This window comes from Neopelma chrysocephalum, unplaced genomic scaffold (assembly GCF_003984885.1).
Source record: "Neopelma chrysocephalum unplaced genomic scaffold, ASM398488v2 Primary Assembly neopelma1_81, whole genome shotgun sequence".
In the NCBI taxonomy this organism is placed as follows: domain Eukaryota; kingdom Metazoa; phylum Chordata; class Aves; order Passeriformes; family Pipridae; genus Neopelma; species Neopelma chrysocephalum.
The window spans coordinates 1,483,287-1,510,999 of record NW_020897743.1 but is presented as its reverse complement, the minus strand read 5'-3'; the positions used below and the strand labels follow the sequence as shown (position 1 = coordinate 1,510,999).

Genomic DNA, 27,713 nt, shown 5'->3' with positions numbered 1-27,713 from the left:
AAGTGTGCTGAAATGCCCAGTCCAGGGTGATGGCAGGACAGACCTCACAGTGTCGGAGCAAGCAGCAGCACCAAGGCCCAGCCACCCTCTCCACACTGACCTGGTGGTGGATGCACACTTGGCACAGCGGGCACTCGCCAAGAGCAGCTCTTCCCCCTCCATCCAACCCATCCATCTGGACGTTGAACATTTATACTCAGTGCCTCCCCAAAGAAATGTGAACTCCAGTACTGGCTCCAGTCAGACTGCTTGGAGGGGTTGGGGGGGGAGAAGAGCTGTTGTTCAAGCAGCTGCTTTTCAGGCTGCACGTAAAAGCTCCTTATTTGCGAGGGAGCTACCAGGCTGATTTCTGAGCACCACAGGATAGACCTGCTCAGCTGGCAGACACAGCACTAGGCTCAAAGCAAGCCTTCAGTAACCAGCCAGACACAATCTGCTGAATTTCTCTGAACTTTATTGGCACTTCAGGAAGAACAAGGTATAGATTTTAACAACTCCTCCAAACAGGAAAAAAAAATGCCTTAATATCAAGGTTCTCTCTGCAGATAAGCACATAGACTCATGAATTACTCCACAACCTTAAGGAATTGATGTTTTATTATAATCCAGAAATAAATTGGTCAAAAACCTTCAACATAATTTACAGCAACAAAAAATAAAACAAGAAAAAACAAGCCAGGCAAACATTTGATAAAGTACTTCCCTCCCCCCACCCCCAAAAGGAGTAGATATCCAATTAAACTGGAACATGGAGAGGAAGAAGAACTATTCACTGTATTCTAACAAATAAAAAATGTGCCTACAAATCTCACTGTAATACTGAAAGCTTCTTACATTAGTTTTCTTGCAAAATATCATTTCTTTACAATACAGTATACATTTCCACGGGAAGGAGGACCATAAACATATCCTCCATCCCTTGACTAATATTTTCTAATTGTGCATAGCTAGAAGTATTGAAATCAAATATCATTAGATACCACTGGAATATAATACTGGTTAAGAAGAAGGCAGGGCTGAAACAACTACAAAGAGTTAGGTGGAGTCACTGGCACAAGCCGTTCTATTCCTGTATTGGACCGTGTGGAATTAGAACGTTTAAAAAACCCTATTAACAGAAGTCATGCCAACATCATAATACATGAGCTCAGCAGTGTTGTGTGACCCATCAAAGCAGAAAAGGTTTACTGGTTTATTATTTGAACACATATTCCAGGCACCATACATCAGCTTGTTAGGAAATTGTTAAAATGTAATAAAGGCTTTTCTCCCCCAAATGCATCAATAGTCACCATGGACAGAGCAGAAGTGCTGAGAACCAGCTTTTAAGCACCAAAACAGAAGTGTAAAAATTGTCCATTCCCCAGTAACGAGACTCACGCAGAGTGAGTGCCAATCACCTTCAGTACAGAAATACACCAATTAGGTCTGACAATTTAACTGCAATTGTTCATTTGGGACTTTCAAAGTACTGAGGGATGTGTTCTCGGCCAACAGAAAGCTTGTCCATGCCATGTGCCCCCCCAAAAGCGTGCTGTGTCCAGGGGAGAGCAGGGAGCTCCCACATGACACATCTGGATGTTTAGGAGCATAGCTTAGCGTGTTGCTTCCAACAGAGGTTAGTTGGTGTTTGTATGGATCCCCACACAGACTTGCATTGCTTCCAAAAAATAAAATACAGCACTGGTGAGGTTGTTTCCAGCAACCCAAGGAATTCCTGGGTAAATACTGCAGTTTGTTAACACTATTGTGAACATTTCTTTTTTGGCACAGTCCCCCTTTACCCTTTCCCATACAGCAGGGAGCTGAAAATGTTCCAGCTTTCAGATGTTTCCCTTCTGTCACCGTTAGCAGTGACACCATAAAAAGGGAGAATCCACAAAACTGAGCAAGTCACAAGATTTGGGATCATGCTAGGCAAGAAAATAAATCACAGGTTAACCTGGTGACTTCCTATAGGGACAGGCTAATCCAAGCAAGGCAAAGCAAAGGAGGACTTCACTTTAGGTGAAATCCGTTTTTAGAGGCCTCTCCTGAAGGTTAGCAGTTGCTTTTAGCAAGGATCAAGGCAAAAATCCAATTCAGCCCTGAGCACACATGGCTATTTCCTCCCAATAAATAGTAGGGAGGATGCTGGGTATCTACAGGATGGACAGCTTGGATGACAGACATGATTAGTTATGAGAGTAACTGGCACAAGTGGCTCTCAGGACCAGTCTCAAAACCACTTGTGCCCCATTTCTAAGAGACAGAGCCTTCTGTTCTCAAAGGTACAAAAGGGCAAAGCATCCTTCTGGGGAAGGAAAAGCACTTGAGCCACAGATCTGGCAGAATGCTAGTGAGGATTAAGGCAGCAATTGGGCAAGTGTCTCAGGATCCTCTCCCCTCAAACGCTGCTTGAAGCCAGGAAGACAGATGCAGTCCTGTACATGACCCAGATACGAGAGTAGTTTTTGGTCCCCAGCTGCTGATCACTTTTTATGATTGCATCTAGTTTAAACTAAAGATATCTGAGCTACAGTAGATCTATACACAGTCATAAGGCACCAATGACTATGTGCTAAAAAGGCCTCTTATGGAAAACCCTGAAATCATGTTCACATAACTAGAAAAGTATTGGTTCAGCAAGGGAAAATACTGCTACAGGAATTTTTAGTCTTTTACATTTCTACTTCCCACTTCAGGTTTTCATTGGCAAAACCAAAAAGGAAGGTTATGTACTTCAGCTATCTCTGCCTCACTGGTTACATTCAAGTCAGACAAATGATGGTGAACAAAGCCATTTACCAGAGACAAAAAGCAGCGAATTTGAGGCTCCAAACCACACTGCATCAGTGGAAACATTCCAAAGGCCTCCTCATAATTAGGAAATTCAAAATTCCATCATTAAGCAACAAAAGGTAATACCAGCAGGAACACCACAGAATCTGTTTGGTCTGCTTATATTTGTAGGACAAAAGCTTTGGTCTTTTAGAAAGAAAGTCCATATTTTACCTACAATCATTCTTCCTAACCTCCAGTCTCCCCTTCTCAACTACATGATTCAGACCCTGCATTAAGTCAGAAATTCAGATCCTGGCTACTAAAATTAATCCTGAAGCTTGTGCAGGTTAGTAGGAAGGCAGTGTCAGACGATCAGCTCTTGAGTGTACGTAATGCAGCACAAGTATCTGCTGGCCTCCCCCCACCAAGGGAGAGGACAGCAACACAGCCACTTCAGCGAGCAACACCAAACCCAACACAGTGAGACTACCCCAAGCCAAACAATTTCAGATTAGCTCCAACACGTTTGCTTTCCCAAGTCACCCCAGGAAGATGTAAATACTATTCTTTCTTCTGTTGCTTAACTCCAGCATTTGCCCGAAACTTGATAAATAAGACCATGGTCACTCTTCTGTAGTGGTTCCAGCAGAGCACAATTATGAGCGAATGATGGGAGAGGATGGGAAAGAGAGGAGAAGAGAGTGCAGGGCAGCAGGTGCAGGGGAGAGTTTACATGGACTCGAACTCATCAATGCGCTGCTTGGTGTTACCCTGACGAATCTGACGGAGGGTCTTGTACTTGTCTCGGCCCAGACGCATGTTCTCAGCATGGATCATGTCATTTGCTGTCTTCTTGGTTTCATCCCGAGCATTTGCCAGCTCTGAGGAGAGAGCCTTTGGAGAAGGGGAAACAGCAACAGGTTATACAAGCTGGAGACTCAAAGCTGGACAAGCAGCTTTTGTCTGATCCCCCTAAAGATTCAGTACCAACAGAGACGGGAAACAGACAAGCCACATGTATTCAGTTCTGGCCAACCTGCTCTAGTTGACTTGGCTTGAGCAAGGAAGTGGGACTAGATGATTGTTTGAAGGCCGCTCTGACCTGAACAGTTCTGTTATTTTGTGCAAGCTGTTAATATTTCTCCCTAACATTTAAAGGTAGAAAACATCAGGCAATCTGTCACCCTACTTATCTTTGTATGAGCACAGTAAGAAAGATTATCTCCAATGTATGTACTTTAGAAGAATAGTCAAGTGGAGAGATCCCTAAAGACAACAGGAACATCTTGCAGAATCTGAGAAATTACTAGCTTTCTACCAGAAAAGAAACTTGCTGTAGAAGATAAAGTGTCTGTATAACCACCACAGAATGATGCAGAACAAGCAAAGTGTGATGCAAGTTAGGCAGCAAACAAAATGCTTGGAATTCAACACCAGAACATTGGAGCTCCTTACAAGAAGATGGTGCAGTACTGCTCTCTCCATGCTGAGCTCTAGGGGCATACTCCCAGGGTTTTGCAATGCAACCCACATAAGAGCTAGAGACAGCTTCTTGATAGGAACCAGACCAAGTTCTTTGATTCATTGCAGCCAGGGCTATAAACAGCTGTCAGATGGCTGGCAATACTCACACAAAGCACACTATGCCTGACAGATGCTGCTTGTTGGCACTGCTTCAAAAATACTTCACTAGTTCCAGTGAAATGGCAGTCAAGTGCCAGGAGATAAGATCTGCCTCTCTACTCAATAGTTAAGCAGCTATCCTGGCAAGACCATGATCCTCTCTTCCCCACTTCTCCCTTCATTTTTTAAGTAACAGTAATACCTCCCAGCTGCAATTAGTGGTGAGAAAAAAGAAGCAGCACCCAGACACACATACTCTCTGCTGCCAACTTTTTACCTTCAAGTGTTTCTGGACCCGCTCATTCTTCTCTGCCTCAGTGGTTCGCTCCTCCTCACTGCGGTCCTTGATGGTGGCCTCTGACCGCAACTCAGCACTGGCCTCTGCTGCGTTCTCATCCTGCTCATCATCGTGCTCATTCTCAGAGTGCATGGGTTCAGTGACATGAGGGGTGCTCATGGCAGTCTTCAACTCCTCTTTGGTCTTCTCTAGGTCCTCCTGCACCATCTGTGCCTGCAGTAGGGCATGCCACAGTGAGTCAGTCAGTACACTCCTGAGTGCCTGAGATTTTTCACAGAAGCATCACTCAGTGTTGCTACAGGAAACCTTGCACCTCAGAAGGCGTATGTTCCAAAGCTACTCAGCCACCATCATTTGCAAAAGTTTTGCTGGGTAACACTTCAGAGATTCAAAGAATGGTTACAATAAATAGAAAATGAGCTACAGGCCTAATTAGTCATAATATTGCTATATAGATTAGTCACCCATTCCACCAAGAAAACCAAAGCTGGGATTTACAACAGCCTCAAGTTTGCAAAAGTTCAGTGTAGTGTGGAATCTAGTGTAGTAGTTTAGATCATGACCCAGAATGAAGAGCAATTCCACAAAAAGTACTCCCATTTGTTCAGATTCTGCTTTACCTTCTGCTGCCACTCCTGGGCCTCACTCTCTTTCTTCTGCCTGGCCAGCTCCAGCTGTGTGATCCTAGCTGTGAGTTCTGCCATCTCAGCAGCCTGCAGAAGAAAGGCTTTTAGTGAGAACAAAACCCAAAGTACTTGCTCAATGAAGCATTTCGTCCAAGTCCTGAATCAAACCACTATATCTAACATCTTTCCAATAAGAAGAAAGTCTTCCTGCTAACTTCAATTCCACCAATATCTCCATGATGCAAGAGGAAAGGAAGCCAAAAAAGTTTTGTATTTCATTGTGGGTTGGGGTTTCTTGGTTGTTGGGTTGGTTTTTTTTCCTTCTCATCCAAGCAGAGTTACAGAAGTCAATTCTTTGAATCCAAACCAGGGAAAGCTCTACACTCATACAATCACATAAAAAAAGGGCAAAAGGCACTACAAATCTACTGTACAAATACACTTGTATTTACACATATGATCATCTGCTTGAGGCTAAAAATTAAAGAACTTATGAATACAGTGCTTCCTCACTATATTCATAGCCTGGTTTGTGTCAAGAGCTTGGACGCCTCCCTTTCACTATTTTCCCTACTGGATTTTTAGCTCGCTGACTTACCAGCTGTTCCTGGGTCTTTTGCTGATCATGGGATGCTTTCAATAGGGCATCCTTTGCCTCTTCTGCTTCTCTGCGTTCTTTAGCCAGTTTCTCTGCTTCCTCCAGAGCTCGTTTTCTCTCCTGTTCCAGCTCCATAGCTCTGCGGGTCTGTTCTTCCAGTTCTGAAAGAATAGGGGAGCACATTGCAAGACAGATCAAGTAAAGAATGGCAGGAGAAGAGGAAAACGCCCTCATGCCTACCTGTTGGACAAGGGTTTTCCTTCAGAGGAACAGGTAAAGGAGAGATGTGAGCAACTGTCCCCTTTCCTCTCTTTCACACTGTAACTGGAGCTGGAAGACTAAGAGCCAGGCCTGTTCCAACTCCAATTGATTTGTGTGGAAGCACTCATCCCAAAATTACATTCTTAAGGGTGGAAAAGCATTTCACTTGGGCAACACCACAGTAACTCTGGCCAAGCAATTAGACAGTAATCATCACAGTATTGTCTGGCGTGATCCCTGCTACACTTTTTGACTCCTTCCTCTACAGATATCCTGGGATAAAGCTTCCAGCCTGTACAGGAACAACAGCAAGGTACTCCCTCTTCCAGAGAGAGGCATCTTGGCTGCCATCTATTTCTTTAATGCAAATCCTTTCTCAGCAACTGCATACAGAGGACTTACCTTCAGCTTCAGGAGGCTAAACCAGGGCCCTAACACCAATTAGCACACAATACTGGAGAGACACATAGCTCAGAGATGCTCATAGCTCTACTATTTGAACCCTTCTTACTCAGACTATGCATCTAAGGAAATACTGGAAGATTTCATGTTACCTTGCTGAGCTTTCTTGGTTTGCTCCTCAATTTGCTTGAGTCTCTCCATTAGCTCCTCTTTCTCACGTTCAATCTTCTCCTTCTCCTTTTCTGCCAACTCCCTCTTCTTCTTCTCATTCTCCAGCAGGGCTCTATTGGGAGGAGGTCAAAATGTAATTTCAAACTATCACCCAGACTGGAGCACTTCCTAGTAAAGCCATGAGCACACAAGAGATGTGCATTACAGTACTCAGATGATGAGTTTGTGCAAAAATATAAAGCTCTGCTGGCATTCATCTTAACAGCAACGTTATAAAGGAAATCTCCATATATCAAAATATGTATTAGTCCCATCAAATGGACAGACAAATCTTTAACTCCAAGAAAGTAATGAGTCACATTTGTGATGAGTGCCATTACCTTCAACTCATTAGATCTACTGAAGCAGAAATCAATCTGTTCTATTTTTGGTTCAAGCAGATTAAGGCATTGCCAGCCATTTACCTAGCACATGATGCTACTTGTGCAGTGATTGATCAAGTCCAGGTTACTCAGAACTCTACCAACCTCTCCATCTGTTTCTGATGTTTCTCCTCCCGAGCCTGTGCTTTCATCTGCTGCACCTCAATGGTGTCTGGTTTACGTCTGCGCATGTAGAGCTCATGGTTCCCCATGCAAAGGGCCAAGATTCGTTTGTTAATCCGTAACCGAGGGGCATAGAATACAAAGTCCTTGGGACAAGAAAAAGGCAGCATTAGACCTGTTCTTTCAGCCTAAGAATCCCCTGTGGATGCAATATGCTCCAAAACCCCAAGCTTTCTAGAATTGCTAGCCAGCTTTTCTTAACAATGTCTAATTGCTAAGAATAATTGTCTAATTGCAGAATTGTCTTATTGTCTAATTGTAGAATTGGTGGTTCCAGTTAGACACTTTTCTTTCAGGAAGGTATTTCAAACTGACAAACCTACACAGGGCAGAAGCACCCAACGTGTCATTCCAGTGTGCTGGGTTTCACTGTGACACACCCCTAGTGCCAAGCACACAGCGACAGCGTCACCGTTCCACTACAAACACCAGCAGGGCTGGTTCACCAGGCACACTGAGACTGTGGCTTCTCCCACCTCTCTTCCAACTTAGTTATTCAAAGCCTGGTCAGCCACATCAAGTATAACATCGTCTTATGCCAGAAAAGGTATTAAACATTATGACCAACGGATGAATAACTTCACTCCATTAAAAAGGAGCAATGGCATCAGGGAAATGCTTCCAATCAGCAACGCAACAAGAATACTGCGGAGAGCAGAAGGTACTGGCTAGCAGAGGAAATTCTTAGGCCTTCAAGATGAAAGCATTTACATTCAGTATAAATTTGCAAGGAAAAGAAACTCACCATACCCTACAAAATGACCTAAAGCTTCTGCTTCAAGTAAGTGCAAACCTGCAAAAGACCATCCCACATACTACCAAAGCCAACAGACCGCAACAAAACCATTCACCATTAACAGAGATGCCTCAGATCCCTAACTGTATTATCAGAGAATCTGAACAGCCCTAGAAGAATCAGAAACCCTAAGCAAAGAGGTTCTCCCTACCACTGACTTTTAACAGTTTAAGCTTATACTGAATAAATGTCCACCCTCCTAGCCAGAAACAAGTCACAACTATCACACTACTGCCACTATACCCATTCTGTACATACTGCCCTGAACAGATTTCCCTGCTTACATCAGCATTGACACTATTGATGAAAACCAAAATAGAGATCATTCAGCCAAGATGCTGAAAGTTTAATTTGAATGTTGCTTCTTACTGGTGCTTTCTTGTCAATAGGCTTGATAACAAATTTCTTGTCATTGAATGAGATATTTCGGATCTCACTCCAAGGGAATCCAATTTTTGGTGTTAGCCTGCAGAAATGGGAAGTAAAAAGAAATAAGTGAGCCTGAAGTCATTCAAAATTCTCGACTTAAAATATAAACCTCAAAATTCTACCAAATCTGCCCTCATATTTCAGTGCTCTTACGTTAACTGAAATCAGCAAACAAAATTAGTCACGCAGACAAACTACAAATATAAGAAGCAGTTTTTCAATCCTGCTTTTTGTTTTTTTAAATGGAAAACAGAACTGGAGAATGCATCTATGGCAGGAAGACTAGGAATACAAGTAAAACTAGCTTGATAAGATTTGCCAATTTCTTGTATTTGTTGGTCCAAAGAAGCATATTTTATGGATTATTCTGTCAATGTCAAAAGCATAGCCAAGAATGATACAGAAATTGTGGAGTTTACTTAAAGACTTGAACTCCAGAAGAAATTAATTTTGAATACCTTTATATTAGAAAGAAGTTGAATGCAATGATGAAGAGAGGGAGTTTATTACCTATCATTCTGCTCATAAATGTTTAGTCCAAGAGCATCTACACCTAGCCAGAGTTCAGAGCCCTTCTTGTTCTTAATGCTGAAGTAGTTCACACCATACATTTCCAGATCCTGTGCAATTTTCAAGTACTCCAAGACAGCATCTTCTCTGCAGCATGTAAAAAGAAAGCAGATATTCTTTTCTGAGTCTATAAGTCATTAGAGCAAGAAGGTGCTATCTTCCTATATGGACAGAGAAGCAACAAGCTGGCAAAGGTTCTAAGCATCACCCCAGTAAATAATTACAAACTCTGCAAGCTCAGTCTTCTTTACTAAGAACAGCCAACTGATGTGGACCAGCCAAGGGCAGAAGCACATGAACCTAGTTATTCTGAGCAAAATAACCTGAAGAATGCTAACTCAGCCTGAAGCAAGCCACAGATTTTTGTATGCATTCATACATTACACACTAACATATTTCACACTACTTTCAATACAGCAGTTTCATACTGCATCAGTTACCTAATCATTCCTCGATGTTCCTCATGCCACACCTGGATCCTCTCCTCCCACTGGTCCTTGTTAAGTTTGTGCTGCTCCAAAACCCTAGAAAGAGTATATAGGACTTTGAAGACCAAGCACTGCATTTATATATGCACACAGTCACATCACTCTATAATAATGCTTCATTAAATACTCCATCCCAGTTCCCCCCCAAGATATTCCAGCAAATACAGTTTTATTATAGGGCTAGATAGAGACACAATGGTCAATATTAAGACTTCTGACAAATGATAAGTTTTATTCAGTTGTGCTTCTCCTTTTAGCATATTTTTTTGTTTTGGAGCTTCTCTCACTACTTCTGGTTAGATTTTCAGAGTAGCAATAGGATGTTTAAGATTAAAGCTCCTAATTAAATATATACTAATCTAAATCCTCAAAAAGGCACCAGGCTATATTTTATCAAGTCAATCAAAACACCTCCTACACTTAAAAAAAACCCAAACAAACAAATAAAAAACCCAAACCCTTTAAGGCAGAAAAGGTCTAAGATTATTCAGGTTCATTACCTCTGTGGGAGCAGTTTGTCACTAGCAAGGTAGCCAGACTTGTGCACCTCTTTGTTGAAGTCTCCATATTTGGACTGGACGGCATAAGAAGCCAGAAGAACGGCTGTTTCTGGAGGACAATAAATGTCATCATTCAGAATTGCCTCCTTCACTTGGAGGAAGAAAAGGCGCTGTGTGATGTCCTGAATCAGCTCCTCTGCCACGTCTTCTGGGTAGAACTTCGCACGGAATTTGAAAAGCAAGGGGCTTTCTTTGCGTACATCCTGCGCTGTTACCTGGAACAGAGTTAGCAGATTTTATAGCCTGTATACCAAGTGAAGGGGAGCAGGTTTACAAACAAGAACACAAGCATGCACTAGGAAAAAATTTCTCCTTTCCAATGAAGTAGTGAGTGGGCAGAAAAGTAAGGATTTTCAATTACTTACTGCTAAAAACCTTATCACTTCTCCCCACAGGAATTACGACAGGCCAGTAGTTGTGATCAGTGCTAGGTAAGTTACTTTCCAGGTTTCTCTCCCAACTAAGATGCTCACAATGAGCATCACATCTGCATGTTACCAGAAAGGATAACAGATCTGGCCAGATAACAAACAGAACTATATATGCAGGAAGACCAGGTCAGGCACCGTGACTCTGTACACCTCGGGGAGGGGGTATGTGCACACCACAACACCAACTCACTAATCTCACAGTACTTCCGGTGCACAGATAGGCAAGAACAGAACCCTGACAGAAGCACAGAGACTGAATTTGCCTCTGCACTCCCAGAGACGTAAATAAGGAAAAGTGAAAGTTTGGAGCAAACATACCTTTTTGTTCAATTTCAGCCATGTTGAGAAGCCCTTGGTGTCTTGATACTGAAGTCCAAAAAACCAGACCTCTCGCAGGCCAATTGTCTTGACAACCTGAAAAAAAGACAATTAGCAAGAGCCCCAGTCAGACTGATCTCACCAATGGCTGAGGACGTGTTAGAGGTAAGTTCAGACAAAGACAGCCAGTGCCCTGGCCTTCTTCCTCCCCTGCTGCAGTGTACATAGAGGTGACTGGGCATCTGAGGGGTCTCAAGTGTACCATATTCTGCCCTCTCCCTCAGCTCTTTAAGGCTTGTTGCTATTTATAAACAAGAGCTCAGACATTATTTTCTTCAGCTATTTGCAAGCCAACGTATACAGCCAAAAAACAATGCAATAGCTCTGACAGGTTGAATAATTGTCAGGAATCAGGAGCACAGCTCCATTTTCAGGTACACCCCTCACTTATCACGCAAACGTACTATTCCTGGGCAAGTCATGAATCACCCTGCTAGGCTGTGCTACTTTAAGACTTGTATTCTACTCTACTGATAGTTGTGGACAGGCCCCTCATGCAGCTCTTTACTGAGAGGCACCACTAAGAGGAACTGTAGTGGGTAAATTGATACACTACCCCTTGTGCCGGGACTAAGAGCCACAACAGACACCAACTACACTGCTGTGTAAGTTCTCTCTGTAGTTACTTCCTTAGCACACCAGCTGTGCTACGTAAATAAGAGTTAAGGCTTTACAGACGTACTGTAACAAGGGACAAGGGCCTCGTGGTGGGGCAAGACAACTGCAATACAGTGCCACTGCCAGTAAAAAGGAGAGGGAAGTTTCTCTGCAAAGCCTGTTTGCTGGCATAAGGCCGCCCTCTGTGCCCTGGCAAGCCTGGGATGTGCCACAGGGTGCAGCAAGTCTAAACAATGAAGTTCCCCCACATCCCTCCAGAAGACCCAGAGGTCGTTCACAAAACAGCAAACAAGACACTTACTCGTCACCACCATTACTGGATAAGGAAGGGGAAGGGAGAAGACAACTGTCTTTAGGTCAGCATGGTTCCTAAAGTATGACACTGTCAGCTGTTTTTACACACCATCCAACTCAGGCTTGCTCAGAGCTTCCCCCTTTCAAAAGGGCTAACAACTACAGGCAGGGAATGAGCCTTGCCCCACGAAAACCAGCTGCCAGGTCAGTTGATATAATTTTGTATTGCCCTAACCCATGTTTTGTGATTCTCCCTAAACGCCTACTTCCTTTTAAATTACTTCCTTCTTGAATCCTAGGGATGCACTCTGTTCCCTTCTGACGTGATCTCTAGCTTTGGCTACATCAAGGATGTAGGTTCCCCACAAACACATCACTAGTTAGATTGTTTAGAGCTTGGATCAGACATTTCTTCTGGGCTTCCAAAAGCAGCATTAGGGCCTTTGTTCCCTTCAGGCCTGAAAACCATGTGCAGTTTTCAGCAGAGGCATGTCATTAGTAGCACACACAGAGACAAAACATACACGAGGTCTTGTAGCCTATGTACGTCATCCCACTGGGGTCCCTGAAATTTTTCAGCCTGTCCTTGCTTGAACATGAACTTGAGAGCTGGGCTAGAGCCCCTGCAGACCCAAGGGAATATGGGGCACATAAACCTTCACTTGCGCATATCACACAGCAGGATGCACACAGCTAAGGAGGCTTTTGGAGAAGAATCAGAATTTGCTGTGTACATTGAAAGCAGGTGGTACAAGGAGGGGAAGAAAGGCTGTCCTAGAGCCCAAGGATAGCTCTGTTCTTGGCAGCATTAATATGAACGAGATGGAAGTTCCTCGCTCCACTGCATATGTCTGCTTTTCTCCCTTCCACTTGCCAGCAGCTTATGCCTGGGAATTCAACAGGCTGGATTGCCAGCAAGGAGCTGAAAGGCACCACACTGCGGCCCCACACAAAAGGACTTTTATTCCACAGCAGAAGCCTGAACAGCAATAGAAGAGACAACAATGAGCTGGGCAGAGAAGAGGGGAGACAGCACAGCACACAACATCACACTCCCAAGCTGCCACTGAACCAAGGCAGGGAGGATAGTCCTCCTCCCTCCTCAGCTTTAGCAGGTTATTTAGTTCCATTTAGCAAGAGCAAAAACATGAAGAAACAGCTTTCTACAGCTGCAAGGAGTCTGGCTGGCAGTTAGCAGCATAATTGTGTCTGGGGGTGTAGAGCATTCAGTTACTGGCAGTGGCTGAGGCTGAAGAAGAGCTGGCACACAAGATGGGAGAATAGAGAGTACTGTTTAACACAGACCACAATACTTAAATACCTAAAGTCAACACTCTCATCTGGAGAGCAACATCTTTCCTTCATACCAGGGGGAGCATTAAGTCAGTCCCTGGGTCTTATTTAGCCTGCAGGATAAGCCTTGGCCTACAATTAGCAACAGATTGCATGTAGTCTCAAAATCCAGCTGTCCCACAGTACCTTGACCAGCTACAATAAAAGTCTTCATCAAGGAGTACCTTTAGCTTAAAATTCTACTTACTAAGCAATACTGCCATAGGGAAAAAGGTGCATTTCTGGTGACTCACTTCACCTTCTTCAGACAGTCTAAGCACACACTAGTATGGTTTTTTTACTTATGTTCACAGAAGAAACACAAGTTATTTCAGGTAACCTTTTCTCTCGCTTGTCGTTACTCCATGTTTTCCAGGTCTGCATGACAACTCCTGTCCTTCCCCTCAGCACTCACCCAACCACCCCCAAACTATGTTCTTGCCATTGGGTGCTGCTCCATAGCAGAAGATGGAGCCATACACAGCCTCTTAAATGTAGATTTTAGCATGATGATGATTCTCAGCCCAGGAAAGACACCACCACACTGGCAAACAACTGTGGATCCTGCATGAAAGTACTATCCACATATGGGTAAGACCAAAGCACGGAAGCAGGAGAAGACATTCCACTCGGACCAAGTTCCTGCACCAGAGGTCAAATCACCTCAGGCTATACCACAGCACAGGTATCTTGAATGCTGTCCTAGTTCAAGACGAGGTAGGTCTCTCTCCCTTTTTATGACAGACATGCCAAGCACTTCTCAGAGAAAACTGCAAGCAAACCTTATTGCTGGAGGAGCCCTGAACTGGTGCCACACCTGCAGTTTCATATGCCATAGTCAAAACCAACTTAGAACATGGTCTTCCAGGTACCTGAACTTAGCTTCATCTACAGACACAAATATTTAACTGTCCCCTTTCCATTCAGTTGATGGGTGTACTTCTAACTTTCTCTTTCAAAGTGCTAAAATGCCAGAGTGCTAAACAACAGGATCTTTGAGTTTTGGAACTTACTACAGTTTGCCATTGATCTCCTTAGCAACAAGCAGTCCGTTTTTGGTTGGACTACTGCTTTTCTGAAAGTCAGTGTTTCCACATGTTCCTGTGAAATTTGAGACACATTTTCATACCACTCACCACAAGCCTTCGTTACAGGAACAAGAGTTCTGGAGTTTGCTGAAGGAACTGGCCACTGTCCCAAGACTTGGCGCTTTCTACCATGAAACTCCCTCAGTGAGTGAGTTTTTTGTTCAGCACTTTCATCTACTGGAGCAAGGGTTCCAGAGCCATTTCCTATGTGTTTAAACACAACCAGGTAGGACCTTTCCAAGGTTAAAGGCTTCTCTACAGTCTCCCTCCCTACAAAGCTTAGTTTGCAGGCCAGGACACACCAACCACCTTTATTCCAAACACAGCTCAACTCAGCTGGAGTTAACCAAAAGTCAAGGGGGATTTAGTCAGCCTGTGCTGTAAGCTTTAGCAGCCATGAAAAGTAGAGTCTGACAAATTAGTAGTCTACAAAACCACTAAACTCACTGCAGCAAATGAGTTAAGCAAGGAAACTGCTAAGCATTACCATGGTTTCTAGCTGCACAACTACCTCAATGGTCATGCAGTCAGAAAAGCAGTGCAAGGCAAGCCAGGCCAGGGCACGTGAACTCAATCTTAAGGGATCTGGCTCTTTGTGAAATCTGAAAGATCCTTACAAATCAAAAAGAAAAAACAAAAACAAACAAACAAACAAACAAAAAAACACCAAAAAAAACCCCCACCACACCACGACCCCCACACACTCCACTACGTATAAGACTCGATGCAGAGCATAAAATACAGCATCAGTGACCAGGTTTGACATGTGCAGAGGGATGCTTATTGTCACAATTTTAACCCATACCTGAGCATGCTTTTCTATTACAAGCTTAGTTTTGACCCTAGAAACTTGAAAAATGATGAAAAGCCTCTTAGGAAGGTTAACCACATGCTTTTAAGGTTTGAAGTGACAGATGTTAAAGTTTTTCTCACAGCACATTTTCCTTAACCAGTGACTTGGCTTCATGGCTCTTAATTGGACAAAGATCACCATAAAGGAGATTGGATGCCTCTGGTTACTCTAGAGGCTTGTTCTGGAATAGCATGTTGAAGCCAACATCTCATACACTTTGCTATGTCCAACAGCTACCACTGGAAGGACTGAAGTTTACATGGTCAGCTATAGACTCAGAGAGCTCTAAGCACATCACTGAGAAGCACATCTGTTCTGAAGCTGGAAAAACAGAGTTCATCTAAGGTTGGGGAAGGAAGTACTGACTGAACAGCTGAGTAACCACAACTCATTATTAAGAAGATCCTGATGTAGGGCCTATCAAATAGGTAGAGATTCCCACCCACTGACTACATTCACCACCCAACAGACCTAGCACAGCAGACAGACAAAAGTCCTCTACCAGAGCCTGGAAGGAACAAAGGGCTCTGAAGGGAATGAAAGAACAAGGCACCAACAGGCTCCAAGGTCAAAAGTGACCCCAAACAAAGCATTTGAGAAGCTGCCTCATACAGCACATGGGGGACACAGAAGCAGGCAGTGTGTTTTCATACCGCAGAAGTCAAAGCAATTGAGGATTCTGTGACTAGTGTGCACTACTGTGTCTGCTGAGTAGTCTGTCAGCTGCAGCACCCACTAAGCCAAGGCATTTCCATGAAGGCAAGCAAATTAGTCACATCTCTCCTTGTCCAAGGTACAGGTAAGCCCCCCCTTGCCCCACAACACGCCAAAATCTCACTGATTGAAGCTAGAACCAATTTACTCAAAAAAAAGGATGTTTAAGAGGAAAAAGATTGGAGGAACACAACTTCAAAGCCATCCACAACAACAAGTAACTAAGAAGTTCCACCAGAGAAGAGGTTAATCTCTCATGTGTAGGACACACACAACGCAAAGCACTGCTTTAGTTTGCAGGCCAGTCTCCAAACTAGCTGCACTTCAGTCCGATACAGAAGAGGGTCAAAGGAGGAAAACAAGTAGCTATCACTGTTGCAGTGCCTGTGCTCTACATCCCCAGGAAAGCAGTATTTCAAGGTACCTGGGAAGTAATGAGGCATACCCCATCCTTGAGCTCTTCTTTTAGTCCATCACTGGCAGCTGAGGAATGGGAGCAAAGTTACTGTTCTTGCTAGTGAGTCGGTAAGCACTGGAGTTCAGCAGCTGGTGTTAAGAGGTACATAAGCAAAGCTGTAAAAGACAGACAGTACAAACCTCCTGTCTCAATTAATCCAGGTTTTGTCCATGCACACAAGCCTAAGGTATTTGAGATAAAGCTGTACAGTTACAAGCCTAGGAAATAGAAGAGCTCTAGTATAAATAATGATGTTACTGCACAGTATGTTTATCAGCTCAGTAGTATTGCTACAGCCAGCCACTCTTGGGCAGAAACTACTTCCTACGAAGCAGGGAAGCATCTGAATTGTTCTATCACTACAAAAATTCACTTTGGAATTGAGCCAAGTGGGAAAGAGGAAGACAAGAACATTTCTGCCTCAAGCCCATTCACCTATTATTACTATGGAACTTTAAATTCAAACTGTTCCTTCCTCATTGAGCTAATACCTAGCTACAAACTTTCCAGAAGTCTTCTGAATCCTATTCGGAGTGGGTCAGAATTATGTGTGGCATAATGAATATACTCATCTGCCTTTATACGGAAAAGGTGGAAACAAATACTGCCTAAATGTTACTGTACAAAGTCAGTGGATTATAGCAGGGTAGCCGTGCAGCTAGAAAGCTTGGTAATGCTTAGCAGCTTCTTTCTTACTTAACTCAGAACAGACAGCTCAAAGTGAAAGGGCACCCCAGGGCTAAAACATGCTGGATATCTTACATTTTTTCTGTAAAAGAATTAAAAGTCAGGGTTCACACCAGAAGCTCAGTGTGGTGCAACAGCAAAACCATTAGGCTGCTTTGAACAGGAACTCTCCCTTCCCTCAAAAGACCATTGATGAAAGCAGCTCCTTTTTCAGAACCAGCATCATGGAGAAAATACTATATTATCAAATCCAGGAGCATGACATAGCTTAAGGGAGCTAGAAAACAGACATAACTTTGTTCTTACATACCCTGTCATGGGATCCCAGATCACCCAAGGATAGAAACTGAGGCAGAGTGAACAGATGAGCAGAGGGCTCTCACTGCTTAGTCCCTGTTCACAGTATCAGCAGGACTGTCCCCGGCACTGGACTGTCCCTTCACAGGAACCAATACACACAGACAGCTCAGCCATATGAAACATACTGGATATATGATAGCTGACAATATATTCAAAGCTTTATCCCTATCCTAAAGGCAGCAAGTTTAGTATTTACTGCCAGCTCACCAGAGGCTCTCATGTTTTGGTTTGGTATTCAGTTAGTTTTTTATGCAAAGATCAATCCGTTTGAGCAGGTTGTATACAACAAGTACTTATTTCTCCTTCATGTGTAAAGTCTCTTTTGCAAAAGAAAAGCTTTGAATTTTCCATTGGGGGGGGGATAAGACAGATGACAGTCTGTTGTGCATCTGCATTCAGAGACCAGATGAAATGTTTTCCTTTATGTCAGGAGCTGAATGGTTACCTCATTTGCACTTATTTCTCTTAAGAGACCGATGATTAGATTGCAGGGCAGCAACAGAGGCTGGGATTAGGCTCCTGGACCACTCACATAACAGTAGCCCTCAGAACTCCTAATTCATGCTAGAGATGGAAGACTTCGGACTTCCCCACATCTACTGCAAACTCCCTACCTCACTGCTCACAAGGTTCAAGCCCTGGCAGAGGGCCAGTCTTCCTACCACCACTATGGTTGTACCACACTACCACCCCCTACTGCTGTTGTGACTAATCATTTAGTCAAAGCCTGGATATCTGCCACTAGTGAAGCTCTAGGACATTGATTTCAGTATCAGCCTTATCAGGAACAAACACCACTACGTCCACAGGGAAATCTGTTATAGGCAGTAGAAAACAGTTTAGTTCTCATTCCAGTGAATATAATACATGGACAATATAAAGAGATGGTATCAACGAGACCTTTTAGAAATAGTAAATGTTTAAAACTAGCTTCAGACGCTTTTTTCCCCATTGTATTTCCTCTTCCAATTCCACCTACAATCCAATTTAACTGAAGTGAACACTGCCTCACTTATATTAGCAACTTAAAAATTCAGTTCTGCAACACCATTTGTTTTCTCCCTCAGTAAAGTGTTTACTATGGAAAAAGCAAAGCAAAACTTCTGTTTAGACAGGTGCTGCGTGAAACACACTGCAAGGAGGAGAATGGGCAGCTGTCTGAGAGCATGACACAAAGGAGTGAAATCAATTATTAAGACATGAAGAGCTGCCATATTGGAAACATGATAGGATGCTTCTTAGGAGAGAAGTTGATGAAGCCCAAGTCTGCCACCACAATGTCAGTTTGCAGCAGGAGCCACAGATGACATAGAACTGACTGAAAACACGTGCAGATTAAAAATGTTACTGACTTCAGTAGTATTGTTTCTTAGCACCTCGTGCTTTGCTTGGATATATCAGAAGCCAGATACTGAAAAATAATCATGGGAAGCATCCACATGAAGAACACCCCCTTAAAAAAAAGTTTGTCACCTCAGCTTCACTGGCAAACACGCTCATGAACTAACTGGGGCAGAATTCCATGTCACACATGAATTTGATAGAATTCAGCTCTCACTTCTAGCAATCAAAACCTTCGCGATATGAGACCACACAGGACTAAAATATGCAGGAGCTACTACATACTAACACACAGATAGCTGAGAGTCACACTGCAATTCAGAACTTTCTTGAAAGCCCTTCTACTTTTCCCATTATGAAAGGATGCTCTTTTAGTAAAGCCTAGGATCTCACTCCATTCCCTCTATTTCAGGGTTGGGCTACAAAGAGCAATAGTGTTGAATCATTCAGCTGAGTACAAGAGAAAGTAGTAGTTTGTGGTTAAAGATCTAAAAAAAAAAAAAAAAGTAAATTTAAATTATGTTTGCTGGCCCCAAATGAAATAATTGACTTCTACGGGTGGATCAGTCCTTAATTTTCTCTCTTCCTTATGATAGGTTCTATGTAGAGCAGGCTGCAGAACACTTAGCATTACTGAACCACACCCACATCTAACATATCTGGTCTGGCAGTTCCCTCATCTTGTCAGTAGTCCAAGATTCATTTTACATTTCTTTAAGCTATGAACTTACTGTTCAGATTTTTCTCCAAGGAGCAAATCCACAGCCTTTAGAAGTACAGCAGAGAAACACAGTGGAGCCTGTCAAAGTTTCACCCGCTGCAACTGATAATGTCTCTGTTCTGCTGCTCCAATTTTGGGCTGCACATGCCTCTCTGCTTCTTTTTGGCCAAAGCAGGAGGAAATTTGCCTAGGCAGGGAACGCAGGGGAAGGCTGAAGCACCCTATGCAGACAGCCCATTGCAATAAAGTACATCACTGTGCTTAAGATTCCCCAGGGCCTGATGGAGTACAGAACATCACTTTACCTGCACTTCAGAGTTGCAGCAGCATTTGAAACCCAGCTAACCCCTCTCCTGTTTAAGAGACCAACTATTTTCTGGAATCAGTTACACAATGCTTGCAAGTAAGTCAAATAAAAATAGCTTACTAGGTCCTCCATAAGACTTTTCTTACTAATTAAGACTGCAGATATATGCTGCTTTCCAGCTACTATTATTGTGAACCATGGCACCAACTCAGTTCACTAGAAGTAAGAATAGCTCCTAACATGTTCTTGGAGATTAAAAAATGTAGTAGTTTTGGGAAAAAAAGTGTCATTTCTTACTATGTTGAGTTCTCTTGAAGTTATTCTATACAGTGACACACAATCTTTGAAGTCCTTTAGAAACTGTTTGCTGTTGCTTCAATTGAATTACCGTGTCTATATCAACTTTTTATCTTCTGCAGCCTCATTGCTTACCTGATCGAAGAGTTGCTTCCCTGTAGTGTTGGGCTGGATGGCAAACTCCAGCTCAGCATCCATGGTGGTAACACGCACACTGATCTGGAAGACAGAGAAATGTATCACTACAACACATGCTCTAAGTGATGCTACCCAGTAATGAAACCCAACATCTGCTTAAGGTCAGTGACCAGCTCTCAAGCCTCTGGGAACTTCACTGCCAGCAATCACAGTCTTCTCTTCTACCAGCCTGGTGCTGCCAGTTTTCCTATAGAATATAACTTTCCTGGTTTGCAGTGTGTTTATCATCTCTGTTCCTACAAATATCCACATGTGCTGACACACATGAGAGCCATTTACAGCTTATAAAGTCTTTCTGATCTTTCACAAAAGCAGAGATATTCTAAAACTTGGTACACACAAGTAAACATCCAACCCTTCCATTTGAAGGATGAATGTCAAGGAAGTCCCCGGAAGCATTAACAACTCTGCCTGCTACAGAAGACTAGTCAATACTAACAGTACTCTTTCAGTCTCCATGGCTATTTGGAGAAATTATAAGGCACAATCCCTGGCATACCCCAAGGGCAGTGGGTATGAAGCAGACAGGATGCAAGGATGCCCTCACATGCTAAGACAAAAAGACTGCATAAGCACTAGTATGTGCAAATACTTCACATAGCAGTAGAACTGCCTGCTGCTTTCTAATTCTTTCAGAGAGGTATACGGCAGGATCAATTTAGGTGTCATTTAATAGTATATGTCATTTAATACTGCAGCCAAGATTTCATTACAATATTAGCCTTTGATGCAAGATCATGAATGGTCTTCCAGAAGAAACATTATATGATGCACTATTTTGACAGAATGTTTCACCAACACATTTTCACATGTGAAATGAAAGTGTGGCAAGGGACTGCAGCAAGGGAGTTTGCAGCTTCATCCCACAGAAGCAGGAAGACATACACACACCTTTCACTTCTCGTGAAGCAAGTTAAACAGCAGAGGCATTTCACCTGAAATGCTAATGTAAAACATTGCCAAATCTATTCAAAACTGATAATTACTGGAAAACATGATTTAGACTCTTGGGGCTAGACAGGAACACTCCTGCCTGAAGGCAGATGCCTCAACTTTAGGCCAGGCAAAGTGAGGTCTGCGAGTAGACCAAGCTGTCTGAGAACACAATTTTATGTGCACGCTCATCAACTGAAAAAGGTGAAGATATTTCACAATTTATGAACACAAACTGTAGATATTAAAACAGTCTGATCTAAAATATTTTTCCATCAAAGTAAAGTTTCAAGGCTTGAAGTTGTACAGATGAGATACTCATGGTGCACCAAACCACAGCACACAGGCCTTGCATTAACAGTTCTCAACTCTTAATGCAAGGCCAACAACTGTTTACCTCAGATCAATAAATCCTAATTTCTTTGCTCTTCATTGCGATCAATCCTCTTAGCACACTCCACCGGCCTTCCACTGGTGAGCGGTGGAGGGAATTATGCTGTGAACAGTTTTAAGAACAACTCAAAGTCACATTTAGTCTATAAGCTGACCACATGACACTAGAGACCAAAAAAGCAAGAGTAAGAAAAATATTCAAGGAAACACACAATACCAACGTGATCATAGCCGACTCTGATCCCTGTATTTCTACCAAGCATGGGGACAGATTTCACGTCTTCTTTACTAAGAAAGCAGCAGCAAACTGCAACAGAGCTACAACCAGGTTGTTTTTCCCCAATAAGCAAGAAGTGTTCTGCTAGTCACCTCTAGGTCAGAGCTGAAAGAGACCACTAACTACACATCAGAATATATTTGAGGTTTCCCAAAAAGGCTCTTTCAGACTATGCACACCACTATTTTGTACTTGATATCCTCTCAAGATTAAAGTTTTCTTGTTTGAAGTCTAGCTAAAAATTCGGTAAGGTAGGTTTAGCACAGTAAAGCTGAATTCAACATAAATTGCAGTTCTAGGTGTTGCATGCACAAATAATGCTGTTTAGACGTTACTGGAAACAAAGATATCATGAACAAGCAGATCAGGAATAAGTTGGCTTTAAAGCCCTCTAAACCTTCTGACACAATGAAGTCAAACTAAGGAAAAAGCATCCCAGAGAAGTAGCAAGTAAAGAACAAATGACCTAAGCTCATAAGAATGAAGCTTTATTTAAAATTAGCAGCTTTCAATAGCATGTAGTTGCCTTAAGTTCTCCAGGTATACACCTCCCCAAAATTATTCTCCTTAAATCCTAGATTTTGACAATGGGCTTTGGTGAAACAAGAATCCAGTCACTTCTTAGAAGGGCTGAACATTCCCCAAAATGGCTTTGCTACTTACACTTAGAAGCAGTCTCTTCCACCAGAAAGAGTGCTGGCCTCTAATCCTGATTCACCCAGCACCCACCAGCAAGAGCAAAGCTGTCCATAAGCCACATCCAAGTGTAAGAGGGTTTACATCAAATGAGCCATTAAGTAACACATTGCTTTTTGTTCATTTAAAGTATTTCCTGTTCACCTAAAACAGTAACATAGTATTTTGCTTTCCTGGTAGCTGGTATTTTTGCTCCACTGTTTATGGATAAAGCACAGTAGCTACACTCTTCTGGTATCATCTGCACAGGTGATTAAGGGCCAAATATCTGAGCACAAAGGAAGCACTAAAAAACAGAACTGAAACATTTGTGGCAGTTCTTTGCAACCTGTGCCCAAACAGCTCTTTGAGCTATTTAGAGCAAATCACACCTTAAAATTTAAAATAAAGCTACTTCAGTAACTATCCCCGTAATTCACGCAGCATACTTATTATTAAGACTCCCACCTCTGTAAGCACATTGAAATAAGGTCCCACACTGGAACCAGCAAAATTCCTTCACTGTTACTAACTTAAATGCCCTTGAGCTATCTGACACAATATCTCCTTCAATCAGTACATTCAATAGGAAGAGATACACTTCTACATCCCCAGTGGAAGCCCGCAGTGCTCCAGCTGAGTACCAACCTAAGGTTTAGAAGCAGCCAAGTTTTGAATGGGTCTGTACTTGCAACTTCAGCCTGATCTAAGACAGCAGAAGCTGAGATACCACAGGAAACAGGCTTGTGCTTTGGAGGACCACACCCCAGCAGTGCTGCTTCCCCGAGCTGAACAGAGTTTTAACACATTCAAGAGCACACTGCTGTGAACTGTCAGCAGAATGAGCTGGGGAGAGCACACCCTGGGCTGTCACAGGGACATTTTAACCACGAGCTGTGTAGTAATTTAATTCTTGGCTAAGAAGTTAGTTTGCTATAAAACTGAGCCTTGTTAAGGCTTGGTGTGAAAACAGCACACAAGGAATTTTTCCCCCCCCATATGCTACCAAGCCAGGGGTGTTTTTGCTTTTCCAGTTCACAACCCCCAGCTTAAAGTGAGGTTTCTACCACTTCAGGTGGTGGGAGGCACAGATCTTAATGCGCTCTGTCTGTGGTGCAGACAAGCTACAAGAAGAGATCTACAGACTGCTATAATCCCTACCAGACAAGTATGTGGCACCACTGCATGTTTACCTTCATCCTTCTCATTCATTTAAAGTCTCAGTTTAAGTGAAACCACTTTACTGTGGCATTCACAGCCAAGTACTGACCAATACAGATGTTACACACAGCAATAAAAATGCTATAGCAAAACAAAGCCAATATGATCCAGTCCCAACAGAATTCAGACTTCTTTGCTTTGTTCCTTGAGAGTTATCCTGCCAAAGCACTTTTAAACCATCTATCTAGTTTACCATAGCTTATTCTAAGAAAAGCCTCAAGATTCATTAGCATTAAGCTTCTGTATTTTGTATTTCTAAACCATCTAATGAGGTTTTCCTAGGTTTGAGGGCTGGCATAACCATCAGCATGCTTACAATTTGGGTTGCAAACAGAACAAAATGCTCCTCAATAAGACATTTGACTCGGACTGCTGAGTATATACAAATTTAGTTCTGTCACTCCAGACAGGTAAGGTGCACACTGTTGAGACCTGTGAGAGAAAAAGACATTGCTCACCACTGATTAGATCACAAGGCCTACGGTGGCAGCACTCATCCCCAAGTATACTATACTCCTACTCCAAAATTTAGCTTCCAGAAGCTATAGGCCATCACTGCCCCCCTCCTCCCATCGTGTTCAGCACTCTCTACGAGAAAGAGATTTAATAGACTGTGGTACCAAGCACCTATTTGTAGCATTTTTTCAGATATTTTAATATTGCCCATATACCTTGAAGTCTCACTTTCTGCCCCACTGAGATTCCAAATAAGTTTTACTGGTAGCACTTACTGTCAGGTATCTGACAGGTTTCTGAGTGAGCCCTACTAATAACGTGCTACAACAACTTCCCAAGATGAAAATGTGTAGCTGCATAGGGCAGGACAAACAGGAAAGACTGACACCATCGTGCTCGGTAACGGATGTGTTGCTTGTACTAATTCAGCAGCACACTGAGCAGTGTGAGCGATAGAACAGACAATTCTGTTTGTCATAATTTAAGACAGGAATAGAGTACTAGGAAATTCATGTCAGAATAATAAGTAGAGTCAGCACAGCAGAGTATCAACCTCTACAAAACCCTGACCCTGAGCTAAAGTTTCATTTCCTCCCTGCATTTCCTGAATGCAAGGAAGCTGTGATGCAAGGAACCCTGCTGGGCTATATGCTTCAACCTTCAGATATTCCTGCTTCCCAAGTTCAAGCCACCAAATGAATTGTTTCTGGAGAAAGTGGCATAGGGAAAATGCATCCTTTATTGCAAATTTGACTGTTACAAAACAGAAGCAAGTTCAATTAAAAAGAAATTCCAGACCAACCTTTGTAGCCTCTGCGCCAAAGGGCACCAGTATACCCAGCAGATACTGCATGTAAAGACACTAGACAAATACCATGCATCAGTTCCAAGAGGTCTAGCCAAGAAACACATTAAATCCAGCTGCAGTTGCATGAACTCAAGATCTCATAAGGCACCTTAATAATCTAAAAACATCCCCAGTTTTGGCTTTCAGCAAGATTAACAACAATATAGCAAGTTTAACAAGAATTGTCCCCCTGTTCCTCAGAACAAGCAAGTAAATTCTGGAGTATGACTGCTCCCCAGTGCTGTACTTCCCTTCCCACCATGCTGGTCAGCCAACACAGGCCCCGCTGCGAGCACAGCAGGGTGTACCAGGCACTGTGCTTTGCACTGCCTCGGAGGGGCAGCAGAGGGGATGCCCCACACCTCCAGCACCCACCATACTCACAGACATCTGGCTCCTTCCTGAGCGCAAGCACCCTGCCGAAACAGCCCTGGGTCCTCTGTGTCAGGAGGAGGCTGGAATCAGGTCATGTGAAAGTGCTTGCAATTTCTCAAGGGATTACACTTAATTAACCAAGCCCCCTTCCAGCAGTCTTAAAGGGCCTTTTCATACCTCTAAGCTCATCAAGGAACAGAACAGCAGCAGTGACACTGCACTGCAGCCCCCAGAGAGAGGTTAACCGTCCCAGCAGCTCCTGGGAGCTTCCCAGCTCTCTCCACTGTCCCCATCCTGCTCCATGGGGGACACGGCATTCTCATCTGACTGGAGAGCAGGGCAGGAAATAAATCCACAGAAAGTGTCCCATCCCATCCCACTAATGACAATTTGAATTAAGCCACCACCAAAGGAGAAAGCTTGCCCACCTTTGATACACTCAGTACCTGTGAGCCAGAAGGACTTACATCCTATATAGTGTGTGGCTTTCTTTTGGTCCTAAGTAAAGCCTGTAGCAGGACCTCACTCTTTAAAGCATCCCTAATGATTTTAGTGCAGAGCCTGAAGACCTCCATTTTCAGTAACAGTTGATGTTACTGAAAAACTGAGCTACTTTGCACATACATATCCTAATAATCTAATGTTAAGACTAAAAATGTACACAAGCAAAGATCATTAACTGAAAACATTTTACTATATACAATACCCTCATGATTGCTGTAAGAGAGAAGCATTTTAAGTAGAAATGATTTTTAAAAAGTTGATCACTAGAACTGCAGCATGATAATCATACACCAGCAAGGTGGCTGAATGGTAACCTGAAGAAAAGGTGGGAAAAGGCACCACTGGCTGCCATCCCAGGATAGGCAGTTCCACTGGCTCTGCTGCAGCCTAAAGCTGTGGAAGGTGCTGGCCATGCGCTGCTGTGGCAGCATAGGCTGGTCTGCAGCTGAGAAGGGGCAGCTGCTGCTGCTCAGCTTCGCAGCTCTGCTCTTGGGTGAGCACCTGCAAGCCTGGTCAGGGAAGGATTCAGGATAAAACTAGATTTATGCTCACACAGTCTTCTTATTCCTTCCCTGTGAAGGAGCATGGTAGCAAGCCAGCTTGGATTCAAAAGCTGCTCTGGAGCCACACCTGAGCAAAGTCACACTAGAGCTGTGTCCCCACCACCAGCAACTGCTCTTAGACCGCACAAGGCAAGATGGCTCATGTGGACAGCAAACCACAACACCCACACAGTTTCAGGAACCACGCTGCTGAGGACAGCCGGAGGAAGCAAGCCAGAGCAGCCAGCAAGACCGAGAAAGTTCACAGCTTTGAGGATTCTGCTTTGCAGAAACTGGACAGAGAAAGGGTGGAGGCAGCAACTCCAGGCCGATGGACCATGTGACATACATAGCATTCAACATCTCACTGCAGCAGAGACACCAGCACACAGAGCACTTTGCCCACAGCTTCCAGCAAAGCTCACCTTCACAGCACCAATTTACTAACATGGGGCAGGGGGGAAAGCTAGCTACACCATATTGGCCATTAAAAAGATATGCTGCCCCATGTGGAGCTTGGAAGAGGAGAGAATTTCTGCTTTACCCAACAAAGCACTTTCAAAATAAGCCAATTCTGTGTCCACTCCAACTGCGTTTTCTCTTAAGAGTTTTCTGGCAGGGTTTACAGCAGGCATTGCATTGCATCCAGTGGTTGAAAGACCTAACTCCTATTCTTGAAAAGGGTAATAAGAATACACTGATTGAGGTGATCAAAAATCTGATACAAAACATAATGCTAAAGCAATCAGTTTCAAAAAAGGAAACCAAGTGATTTATGCTAATATAAACCCTGTCATACTGTAGCATCGTCAGAACCCCAGAGCATATTTGTTTGGTTGTTAATCTCAAAAATAGTCTGCTATGTTAATTTGTACTGCTTATCTTGCAGTGATAAGGAAAATAAAATTCTTCCATACAGCAAGTGGTAATCAGGAATATTCCCAAACAAACAAAAAAAAAAAATCAGTTTCCTTGAAGGCACTTGCTGCCATTGAAAAGGTAATGCCTACACAGCAGAGTACCACAGCAGTATTTTATTGCTTTTCTGGTTCTCAAGACCAAGTGTGAGAAGCCACTGCTACCTTTTAGTTGAAGTCCAAGTCCTCCTTTGCAAGTGATCAATACCCTGGTATTCAGAAGGGCCCGAGTAGAGGGTCACCAAATGGAGTCTGAGGGGATGATCCTTGCAGGACATGTCCATCAGTCCAGAGATCAGTTACTCAT

At 43.2% G+C, this 27,713-nt stretch overlaps 1 protein-coding gene across 2 annotated transcripts in view; it reads right to left on the bottom strand.

Annotated features, from left to right (window-relative positions):
* Positions 1-437: 437 nt before the first annotated feature.
* The window catches only part of MSN (moesin), a 43,829-nt gene continuing 16,553 nt past the window's right edge, over positions 438-27,713 (bottom strand). The window contains exons 1-13 of one of the 2 annotated variants that reach the window (XM_027690491.1): positions 21,597-21,615; positions 20,204-20,287; positions 10,940-11,035; positions 10,131-10,405; positions 9,583-9,666; positions 9,083-9,229; positions 8,513-8,609; positions 7,270-7,433; positions 6,724-6,854; positions 5,909-6,069; positions 5,305-5,397; positions 4,664-4,897; positions 3,493-3,657 (exon numbers count right to left, since the gene is read on the bottom strand). In XM_027690491.1, coding sequence (XP_027546292.1) covers positions 3,493-3,657; positions 4,664-4,897; positions 5,305-5,397; positions 5,909-6,069; positions 6,724-6,854; positions 7,270-7,433; positions 8,513-8,609; positions 9,083-9,229; positions 9,583-9,666; positions 10,131-10,405; positions 10,940-11,035; positions 20,204-20,266 — 1,710 coding nt within the window. In that variant the 5' untranslated portion in view covers positions 20,267-20,287; positions 21,597-21,615. Of the gene's footprint in view, positions 3,658-4,663; positions 4,898-5,304; positions 5,398-5,908; positions 6,070-6,723; positions 6,855-7,269; positions 7,434-8,512; positions 8,610-9,082; positions 9,230-9,582; positions 9,667-10,130; positions 10,406-10,939; positions 11,036-20,203; positions 20,288-21,596; positions 21,616-27,713 lie in introns of those variants that run through there. The other variant, XM_027690490.1, reaches the window with a different exon arrangement.